At 35.8% G+C, this 11,725-nt stretch overlaps 1 protein-coding gene across 1 annotated transcript; it reads left to right on the top strand.

Moving 5' to 3' along the window:
- Window positions 1–9,987: 9,987 nt before the first annotated feature.
- Window positions 9,988–11,298, top strand: LOC122019303. Its single transcript, XM_042576785.1, has 6 exons — window positions 9,988–9,992; window positions 10,075–10,242; window positions 10,310–10,417; window positions 10,497–10,560; window positions 10,638–10,736; window positions 11,200–11,298. The coding sequence occupies exons 1-6, from the start codon at window positions 9,988–9,990 to the stop codon at window positions 11,296–11,298; spliced, it is 543 nt and encodes a 180-aa protein (XP_042432719.1).
- Window positions 11,299–11,725: the final 427 nt, after the last annotated feature.

The following is an 11,725-nucleotide window of genomic DNA, read 5'->3' as shown; positions in this document are numbered from 1 at the left end:
TTCCGCATTTTAGTAATTAATAAACATTCGAGTTGTATTTTAAGTTCATGTCATTTGAGATTTTCCTGTTTGGATTGCATGTAGGATGAGTTTAGTTTAGTAAGTAGATATTTGTGTGATTGATATTTATTATACTGCGTGGTTGATTGATATGTGTTCCAGCCGCTTGTGGCTGAGTATATATTGCATGTATTGTTGAGTAAAGTCACCGGAACATGGGAGACTCTGCCGAAATTTTTCGGTAGGGTTTCCATGTGATTTTTAATCATACCGGTTAAGTAGAGTTAGTATTTAACTAACGGTCATCCTTAGAGAGTAGAAGTAGTAAGAAGGGTGGTCGTTACAATTGGTATCAGAGCAGTTCCCATTCTCCAGCATCACACATCAGCACCATCCTTGCCGTCTTCAAGTAAGAAAGTATTTAATTTTCTTTTATGCTTTCTTTATTATTTGCAGTATAGAGTATCTTCTTATATGTGCTTAGGAAAGAAGAAAATTCATGTTTTAATTTTCTATGTTTTGATACATATGCTTAGAAAGAATAGAGACAATTTTAGTTTTGTTTCTTGTATATTCATATATACATAAGTATGCTTAGAAAGGATAGAGAAGATATCAGGTATTATTTTTTGCATAACTTGATGTTAAGATAGAGGATAAGACAGTGGGGAGTTAGATGCCCAGTTAAGTAATTAGAACTAGAAGGACACGATGTGATATGAATGATAAAGGACCGAAGAGTTAAGAGAATAAGGAACAAAATAGTACCATTAGTGAAAGACATTTAGAACCAGAAGCATGAGGAAGTTACTTAGGAGCGTGAGGATAGTATGAGAAAGAAATATTTGGAATTATTCTAAGTTCGAGGACGAACTTTTTATAAGGGAGGGAGAATTGTAACACCCCAAATTTCATGATTTAGAGTTCTAAAAGACCTTATTAAAATCTTGAAATGTTTTAGAAAAATTCTAGAGATTTTTAGGAATTTATAGAGTATTTTTATGCAATTTTTGGAGTTCGTTTGGTATTTTTACCAAGAGGAAGAAGTTTAAAAAAAAAAAGAAGAAAGAAAAATGTTGAAGTTGGGTTTTGAACCCAAGACCTCGGGCTTGACCCGAGTCTTAACATAAGTCAGCCAACCAACTGAGCTAAGCAAGTTTTGTTATATATATTGAACAAATGGTATTTAAAGAATAGTTGGGAACATTTAAAATAAATTAAATAAAAGGGGCGCGGCTGAGGAATCGAAGCCCGGACCTTGGGTTCGGTTAAAAGCCGGCTGACCAAGTGGGCTAGCAGTCGGTGCTGAGCAAATATGTAGAGAAATATATTTAAGGTATATTTGATAATAAAAAGGTTTCGAAAAGTGGCCGAGCCAAGGATCGATACGGCGATCTCCGGCTCAACCCGGGATTTAAGCGGAGCGGCTGACCAGCTGATCCAGCGGTCGGTTTGTTTAGAAAAGGTAGGAAAATTTCTTAAGGAAGATAACAGAATATTGGATTATAAAAGGGAGGAGTTAATGTTGGATTTGCCGTAACCTAGTTTTCCCTCTTTTCTCCTTCTCGCTCGCGACAACAGAATCCGGGCAGAACGGCAGAAAGCTAGGGCTTCTTCCGACGGCCGGCCAAGGTTCTCCGAGGGGTTTCTCCATCTCCTTAAGCTCTTCTCGACGAGGAGGAGTCGGGAGCACGAAGAAGAGTCGGGATTTCGAGCTCGCCGAAAGCCCTAGATGCCTCCTTCTCGGTTGTAAGTCCAAGAAACCCAAGGTAAGTTGCTACTCACCTGTGGTAAGAGGAATTCCGACTTCGTTTCGATATTTCCTTGTTTGTTTGAGTTTTGCCGTGAAGTTTTCTTTGGTTTTGTTTGCTGCCGTGAGGTTAAAGGAAGAAAGAAAAGATTTGTTAAGTTTAAGCAAGTGAGTTGATCCCTTCAAGCTTTGAAAATGGCATTGCAGGTTTTAAGATAGATTTTTCTATGGTTACCTGGATGAGTATGCTCTGTTCATGTAGAGTTTCATAGTTTCGTATCAATGTATTCTTGAATTTGAAGCATGAAGGACAAATTTGGCTTTAGGTTTGTTCCTTGTTAAGATATTAGAGATTATTAGAAGGGATCTAAGAATTTGATTTCTTCTGTGCAAATCTGTTGAAGCATGTTAAAGATTTCTGAAACCTTACAAGAGCTTAACTAGTAATTGATGATTGTATCTAATTATTTGATACTCAAAATATATTATTGTGAGGCCACATATAGTATGAACAGTTAGGGATGTTTGTTGGATAAGTATAGTTGTTGGTGGAATTGTAGCCTTGGGGTTCATATTTTCTTGCTATTAGCAATACTGTGAACTGAGCTTTGCTTGAGTTGTATGATCAAACCGTGATCAGTTCTGTAGATTGATAGATTGAACACAAAGGTCAAGATGATTAATCGAGTCTGTGAATTGTTTTCTTCAGACTTTGTATTGGAAATTCGGATAGATTTCTGATGTAGACTTTTCTAATTGGGATCCACCAATTGTAGTACAGATTTTATGAAGTTTAGAATGCAAATTTTTTAGAAGCTTAGTGAGCAGATTTGATTAAGCTTGTATGCAGAAATTGTGTAGCATAGAATGCAGATTTTTGATAAGCTTAGTATGCAGATTTTAGATAAGCTTAATATGCAGATTTCTGTTAAGCATTAGTGCAGATTTTTGATAAGTGTTGTATGTGTGGATTTCTTTGTATTCTATGCATGAATATGTAATACATAGTTAGTTTCATTCATAGATTCATATGAAAGATAAAGAAAAGTATAAGAAAGATAAAGAAAAGAAAGAAGAAGGTCAAGGCCTTAAGTAGATCTCAAAGTCAAGACTTTAGGGATTTTGGCACACAAGGTGCTAAAGAAAATGCCGAGGCATTATATAGAAGTATTAAAAGATAACAAGTATTTTACTTTTATCAGTGGCACTGTGTTGGACTCTCTGTCCTTGGGCTGGGCTCCCATAGTCGTCCCTAGGTTTAGATAACCTAGTAGTAACGGCTCGGCCGACGGTCGACGACCATAGGGTCGCCAAATGGGCCGCCGAATGGGTCGGGTCGTTACAAAAGTAAAAGCACAGTTGCCGGGCCCAAGAAGAAGATGATTATTATTTTGAAGTATTTTAAGTATAAGTTTTTGAATAAGTAAAACGAGTTTTTATATAAACATAAAGTGTTAAAGAATAAGTTAGAACAAATGAATCAAGTTTCACTTTGTTTTAGAATCAACAAGTTTAGTTCCCTTTTATGCTAGCATGTTATTTAGATTAGATTACTGTTCTTTGCTATTAGAAGAGCATGAGTAGTTTTACATGTTTAGCTTTACATGTTAGCATTCAGTTTTAACATGTTTTTATTTCAGAAAATTCACATGCATATCGAGTTTTTGTGAGTTAGATAGCGCTTACTAAGCATTTTGCTTATAGACTACACTTCCTCTTACTGCAGATACAGGAAAGGAAAAGATATAGAAAGGAAGGCGACAAGGAGGTGTTCGAAGGATGTGTGATTCCAGGACTATGGAAGCCTTGGGTCTAGGAAAGAAGTTTTAATTTTAGTTTCCGCATTTTAGTAATTAATAAACATTCGAGTTGTATTTTAAGTTCATGTCATTTGAGATTTTCCTGTTTGGATTGCATGTAGGATGAGTTTAGTTTAGTAAGTAGATATTTGTGTGATTGATATTTATTATACTGCGTGGTTGATTGATATGTGTTCCAGCCGCTTGTGGCTGAGTATATATTGCATATATTGTTGAGTAAGGTCACCGGAACAGGGGAGACTCTGCCGAAATTTTTCGGTAGGGTTTCCATGTGATTTTTAATCATACCGGTTAAGTAGAGTTAGTAGTTAAGTAACGGTCATCCTTAGAGAGTAGAAGTAGTAAGAAGGGTGGTCGTTACAGTTGGTATCAGAGCAGTTCCCATTCTCCAGCATCACACATCAGCACCATCCTTGCCGTCTTCAAGTAAGAAAGTATTTAATTTTCTTTTATGCTTTCTTTATTATTTGCAGTATAGAGTATCTTCTTATATGTGCTTAGGAAAGAAGAAAATTCATGTTTTAATTTTCTATGTTTTGATACATATGCTTAGAAAGAATAGAGACAATTTTAGTTTTGTTTATTGTATATTCATATATACATAAGTATGCTTAGAAAGGATAGAGAAGATATCAGATATTATTTTTTGCATAACTAGATGTTAAGATAGAGGATAAGACAGTGGGGAGTTAGATGCCCAGTTAAGTAATTAGAACTAGAAGGACACGATGTGATATGAATGATAAAGGACCGAAGAATTAAGAGACTAAGGAACAAAATAGTACCATTAGTGAAAGACATTTAGAACCAGAAGCATGAGGAAGTTACTTAGGAGCGTGAGGATAGTATGAGAAAGAAATATTTGGAATTATTTTAAGTTCGAGGACGAACTTTTTATAAGGGAGGGAGAATTGTAACACCCCAAATTTCATGATTTAGAGTTCTAAAAGACCTTATTAAAATCTTGAAATGTTTTAGAAAAATTCTAGAGATTTTTAGGAATTTATAGAGTATTTTTATGCAATTTTTGGAGTTCGTTTGGTATTTTTACCAAGAGGAAGAAGTTTAAAAAAAAAAAGAAAGAAAAATGTTGAAGTTGGGTTTTGAACCCAAGACCTCAAGCTTGACCCGAGTCTTAACATAAGTCAGCCAACCAACTGAGCTAAGCAAGTTTTGTTATATATATTGAACAAATGGTATTTAAAGAATAGTTGGGAACATTTAAAATAAATTAAATAAAAGGGGCGCGGCTGAGGAATCGAAGCCCGGACCTTGGGTTCGGTTAAAAGCCGGCTGACCAAGTGGGCTAGCAGTCGGTGCTGAGCAAATATGTAGAGAAATATATTTAAGGTATATTTGATAATAAAAAGGTTTCGAAAAGTGGCCGAGCCGAGGCTCGATACGGCGATCTCCGGCTCAACCCGGGATTTAAGCGGAGCGGCTGACCAGCTGATCCAGCGGTCGGTTTGTTTAGAAAAGGTAGGAAAATTTCTTAAGGAAGATAACAAAATATTGGATTATAAAAGGGAGGAGTTAATGTTGGATTTGCCGTAACCTAGTTTTCCCTCTTTTCTCCTTCTCGCTCGCGACAACAGAATCCGGGCAGAACGGCAGAAAGCTAGGGCTTCTTCCGACGGCCGGCCAAGGTTCTCCGAGGGGTTTCTCCATCTCCTTAAGCTCTTCTCGACGAGGAGGAGTCGGGAGCACGAAGAAGAGTCGGGATTTCGAGCTCGCCGAAAGCCCTAGATGCCTCCTTCTCGGTTGTAAGTCCAAGAAACCCAAGGTAAGTTGCTACTCACCTGTGGTAAGAGGAATTCCGACTTCGTTTCGATATTTCCTTGTTTGTTCGAGTTTTGCCGTGAAGTTTTCTTTGGTTTTGTTTGCTGCCGTGAGGTTAAAGGAAGAAAGAAAAGATTTGTTAAGTTTAAGCAAGTGAGTTGATCCCTTCAAGCTTTGAAAATGGCATTGCAGGTTTTAAGATAGATTTTTCTATGGTTACCTGGATGAGTATGCTCTGTTCATGTAGAGTTTCATAGTTTCGTATCAATGTATTCTTGAATTTGAAGCATGAAGGACAAATTTGGATTTAGGTTTGTTCCTTGTTAAGATATTAGAGATTATTAGAAGGGATCTAAGAATTTGATTTCTTCTGTGCAAATCTGTTGAAGCATGTTAAAGATTTCTGAAACCTTACAAGAGCTTAACTAGTAATTGATGATTGTATCTAATTATTTGATACTCAAAATATATTATTGTGAGGCCACATATAGTATGAACAGTTAGGGATGTTTGTTGGATAAGTATAGTTGCTGGTGGAATTGTAGCCTTGGGGTTCATATTTTCTTGCTATTAGCAATACTGTGAACTGAGCTTTGCTTGAGTTGTATGATCAAACCGTGATCAGTTCTGTAGATTGATAGATTGAACACAAAGGTCAAGATGATTAATCGAGTCTGTGAATTGTTTTCTTCAGACTTTGTATTGGAAATTCGGATAGATTTCTGATGTAGACTTTTCTAATTGGGATCCACCAATTGTAGTACAGATTTTATGAAGTTTAGAATGCAAATTTTTGAGAAGCTTAGTGAGCAGATTTGATTAAGCTTGTATGCAGAAATTGTGTAGCATAGAATGCAGATTTTTGATAAGCTTAGTATGCAGATTTTAGATAAGCTTAATATGCAGATTTCTGTTAAGCATTAGTGCAGATTTTTGATAAGTGTTGTATGTGTGGATTTCTTTGTATTCTATGCATGAATATGTAATACATAGTTAGTTTCATTCATAGATTCATATGAAAGATAAAGAAAAGTATAAGAAAGATAAAGAAAAGAAAGAAGAAGGCCAAGGCCTTAAGTAGATCTCAAAGTCAAGACTTTAGGGATTTTGGCACACAAGGTGCTAAAGAAAATGCCGAGGCATTATATAGAAGTATTAAAAGATAACAAGTATTTTACTTTTATCAGTGGCACTGTTGTCCTTGGGCTGGGCTCCCATAGTCGTCCCTAGGTTTAGATAACCTAGTAGTAACGGCTCGGCCGACGGTCGACGGTCGACGACCATAGGGTCGCCAAATGGGCCGCCAAATGGGCCGCCGAATGGGTCGGGTCGTTACAAAAGTAAAAGCACAGTTGCCGGGCCCAAGAAGAAGATGATTATTATTTTGAAGTATTATAAGTATAAGTTTTTGAATAAGTAAAACGAGTTTTTATATAAACATAAAGTGTTAAAGAATAAGTTAGAACAAATGAATCAAGTTTCACTTTGTTTTAGAATCAGCAAGTTTACTTCCCTTTTATGCTAGCATGTTATTTAGATTAGATTACTGTTCTTTGCTATTAGAAGAGCATGAGTAGTTTTACATGTTTAGCTTTACATGTTAGCATTCAATTTTACCATGTTTTTATTTCAGAAAATTCACATGCATATCGAGTTTTTGTGAGTTAGATAGCGCTTACTAAGCATTTTGCTTATAGACTACACTTCCTCTTACTGCAGATACAGGAAAGGAAAAGATATAGAAAGGAAGGCGACAAGGAGGTGTTCGAAGGATGTGTGATGCCAGGACTATGGAAACCTTGGGACTAGGAAAGAAGTTTTAATTTTAGTTTCCGCATTTTAGTAATTAATAAACATTCGAGTTGTATTTTAAGTTCATGTCATTTGAGATTTTCCTGTTTGGATTGCATGTAGGATGAGTTTAGTTTAGTAAGTAGATATTTGTGTGATTGATATTTATTATACTGCGTGGTTGATTGATATGTGTTCCAGCCGTTTGTGGCTGAGTATATATTGCATGTATTGTTGAGTAAGGTCACCGGAACAGGGGAGACTCTGCCTAAATTTTTCGGTAGGGTTTCCATGTGATTTTTAATCATACCGGTTAAGTAGAGTTAGTAGTTAAGTAACGGTCATCCTTAGAGAGTAGAAGTAGTAAGAAGGGTGGTCGTTACATGAAGAATATTTCTTGATATATGTAGGCGATGATGAGCTAGCTGTAAAGGGTTATAGTGATGCTAGCTTCGAAACTGACCAGGATGATTATCGATTGTAGTCTGGGTTCGTGTTTTGCATAAAAGGTAGTGATGTGAGCTGGAAGAGTTCCAAACAAGACACAGTCGATGATTCTACAACAGAGGCCGAGTATATTGCTGCATCAGAAGCAGCAAAGGAGGCAGCTTGGATCTGCAAGTTCATTACTGAGCTTGGGGTGGTTCCTAGCATAGTAGATCCTATTGAGCTCTATTGTGACAACCATGGAGCAATTGTGCAGGCTAAGGAACTTCGCTCACACCAGCGGACCAAACACATACTACGGCGCTTCCATCTCATTCGAGAGATCATCGATAGAGGAGATGTGAAGATTTGCAGAGTGCCCACAGAAGCTAATGTCGCAGATCCCTTGACCAAGGCTTTGGCACAAAGAAAGCATGATGGTCACACTAGGTCATTGGGATTTAGAGCCTACACTGATTGACACTAGTGCTAGTGGGAGATTGTTAGTTAGAGCCCTAGAGCCAATCATATGATGATTGTTGTATGGAATCATTGTATCATATTCTTATGTATATAAAGGCATTTGTTTTGGTTGTTATACTTACTTGTATTGGTGTCAAATAACTAAGTATAATAGTGTCCTTGAGTAGAAGGTTCATATCTATATCAATTGATTGGTTGAATCGATAGTGAGATGGTATAGAGAACACTACTCTTAATCATTCCTAGTCAAGTATTAACATTCAGGGACAATGTTAATGCGACGAGACTAGCATGTAGGTCAACTCGATGACTTGATCTCACAAGTCATGGATATGGAGATATCAAGTTGACACATGGGTATGCATTGGAGAATGTCACTATGTGAAAAATGACTTTTTACTTCGCCACAATTTACTTCGGCAATTTAAATATACGAAGTAAAAGTGTATAAGCAACTTCGCTGCAAAAACCGTCGAAGTATATACAAATATAGACTTCGCAGATTTAAAAACACGGGCTTCGCTTTAAACTGAAATAAGCTATTACTTCGGAAATTTGTTAAATACCGAAGTAGTAACGTCGTGAATACATTTTTAGTGTTTACTCCGAAGTAATAGTACAAGAGTTAACTTTTATTTTTACAAAGAGACTCTGACTTTTTCTATAGACCTTCGTTCCCCCCACTTCCTTTCATTTTCTTGGGTTAGGGCTTCCGATGCTCCTCTTCCGAAATTGAGTTGTTGGACCTCCTCTTCCTTTCCCTTCGTTTCAGTCCTCTCCGTTCCTGATCCTGAAAGGTACCTTCCTCTTTGTCTTCACCACCTCCTTCTTGTATCTCTATCTTTCCAATCATGTGATAAATCTAGGTTAATTTTGGAAAACATAGATGTGACAAAGCCGCCTAGTAGATGAAGTTGGTGGCGATTTTGGGTTCCACTAACGCAAGGGGAGATGCCGGCGGGCTCCTTCATGTTATTCATGATGCTTACTTTTTGTTTTTTTTTCTTATTCATTTCTTTATCCATCTTCATGAAGTGAGCTCTCAGTATTCTGATCTACCTTTTCATTGAAATTTAATCAATGATGGGGCTTTCTTTGAAATGTTAATCTATAAATCGACTTTAGAAACAAAATAAATAATCTAATATTGGAGTAGTTTAATTTTGTGACCTAGGTCGGAAAGAATTCCTGTGGTGCATGCTTACAATTAGTAATTGTAAATAGGATACTATTTTGAATAATTTCCTATGTATTTCTTTTAGCACCATCAATTCTTCTAATTCCAATTATTGCATATCTAGGGTTTAGTTATCAGTGTCACTTTAGATGTCCCTCATCGGCCCTTGTTTCTCTCTTTCTTTGTTTAAAATTCCAAATTTCTTGAATAGGTAGGTAGTGCTTCAACATCTAAGCAAGAAGAAGTAAAGCGCCTTACTGGTGGTAAGATAAAGAAGAAGGTGAGTTATGTAAACTTCGGTTTGTTTTATCACAGCTTAGGAGATGCAAATCATGTCTTTTTGAGTTTTATCAAATAAATATTTTTCATCTTTGACTAAGGATATTATCATGCACAAAGTTTATTACTCTTAAAAAGTGTGTGTATACCTCCAAACATATTTATATTTCAAAATTTTCAATTGACCATACAAAGAGCTTCAAAGACTGAATTATTTATTGTGACTTTGTAAATTATTCATCTATGATCAAAGTCAAAGAATTTGAGATTGATTGCAAAATGTATACACAATTCTTGTCTGGTGATTAACTAACTAACCTGTATAATAAAAAAATATATATTCATGCATTTGAGCTTGCTGGTAAGCCTTCTGACCAGTTTATCAGTGTCAGCTTAATCACATCTTCTTTTATTATATTGTCACTGCAGACTTTATATACTTTTTTCTCATCATTTATTTTCCTATATACCTTTTGGTTTACATGGGGTAAGTTATGTCTTATATACAATTCTTCTCTTTGCATGAGTTCATGTCTTAAGTGACCATGTTTTTAATTACTTGAATGCAGTTACTTGTACAAGTACTTGAAGGAAACAAACAGGGCTGAGTATGTGTCATTTGTGGATCCAAAAAAAATACCAACCGCTCAAGATGACAGTACCTCTTCACAACACATTGCTAATCAATTGGAAGCATCAAACGGAGACAGCATATGCCTTATCCAATACAACACTGGGTATATTTTTAATCCCTGCTCAATTCCTAATACATAGTAGCTTAGCTATATATTGACAATCGTGCAGGTACCACTGGATCTTGACCGTTATAAACGAGGACAAAGATACAATTTATTTGTTGGACTCAATGGGTAATAGGAACCGAGATGACGCTTGGAAAACTACAGTGTGCAAGTATGTTTTAGATTATGTAGATTGTGAATAGATTGATTACCAAATATGAAATAAAATAAGTTTTATTTTTACAATGTAGTGGAGTGAGGATGTACCTTTGTATGAGGGGTAATCCAAAACGACCAACTTTCAAACAGTTGACGGTATGTCTTATTGAAAACATGCATTCCTGGTTCTTGTATATTTGATTTTTCACTTTGTATTAACTTTGATTCATTAGGGTAATCTAAAACAACAAGGTTGTGTTGAATGTGGATATTGTGTCATGCGGTACATGAAAGAGATTGTTGAATGTGAGGATCTACAGTTGGAGACGAAGGTGTGTGAATTTCTTCCATTTTGAACAGGAATTTACATACTGAATCAAATCGATATAGTGTTGCACACTGAATCAAATCATTCACACCCTGCTATTGCTTTCTTCTCATGCTTTGATATGACTTCTTTCCTTCTTTTTTTTTCCTCGCCCTTAGATGACACCCTGTTTATGGTTTTATACAAAACTGTGTTATGCATAGTTCTATTAGTAGCTGGGGGAAATTAGTAACTGATTTGGGGCTAACATACGTACTTTCCCACATGTTATATTTATTTAGGCTTTTGTGACCCACATGTTATAATTCGAACAAAATGTTACTACAAGAGTGCATATAAAAATACATATTTATTTGTCTTACCATGCTTTTGTTAATTTAATTCATGATTTTTTTGTCAACCTATTGTGTTTTGATTTAAAGTTTTCAGCTACAAAACATAACATGATGGTTCTTTCTAAATTGCAGTTTGCAGGTTGTGTGAAGAACCAGTACTATACGCAGACACAATACGATGAAGTGAGAATTGAATGGAGTGAATTTGTGTACTCGTTCTTGGGTGTCTGACTTGTATGTACTGATATTTTTATTTACGATAATATGAGGTGATGGTTGCTCCCTTTTTTAGTTTTTTATGGCTTATTTTGACCATATTTAGGCAGATTTGTTTTGTATAAAATCTACTTATAACTTCAAAGCAATACAATTTGTTGTTGTAAAATAGTATCAACTACTTCGGTTATTACCGAAAATTCTGAAGTAGTATCTATCTATTACTTCGATTCAAAATGAAGCTAAATGTAATTTAATCGATAATTACTTCAGGAATTAACGATATATGTCGAAGTAAAAGTAATCCATTACTTCATTTTTAACCGAAGTTAAAGTAGGTATATTACTTCATAACAAATACAAACGATGAAGTCGAAAAGGATTAATTACTTCAGTGTTTTTAAAAATCGACGAAGTTAAATGCACTTTTTACTTCGTAATA

The sequence above is a fragment of the Zingiber officinale genome, chromosome 9A (genome assembly GCF_018446385.1).
Source record: "Zingiber officinale cultivar Zhangliang chromosome 9A, Zo_v1.1, whole genome shotgun sequence".
In the NCBI taxonomy this organism is placed as follows: domain Eukaryota; kingdom Viridiplantae; phylum Streptophyta; class Magnoliopsida; order Zingiberales; family Zingiberaceae; genus Zingiber; species Zingiber officinale.
The sequence above is the reverse complement of the archived record's forward strand: the minus strand, read 5'-3'. Positions and strand labels throughout refer to the sequence as shown.

What these genes read in the sequence shown, in the direction of transcription:
- LOC122019303 (XM_042576785.1), top strand. An exon ending in CTTATCCAATACAACACTGG is followed by an intron (nt 10,243 to 10,309) that starts GTATATTTTTAA and finishes ACAATCGTGCAG; the next exon opens with GTACCACTGGATCTTGACCG. An exon ending in TGGAAAACTACAGTGTGCAA is followed by an intron (nt 10,418 to 10,496) that starts GTATGTTTTAGA and finishes TTTACAATGTAG; the next exon opens with TGGAGTGAGGATGTACCTTT.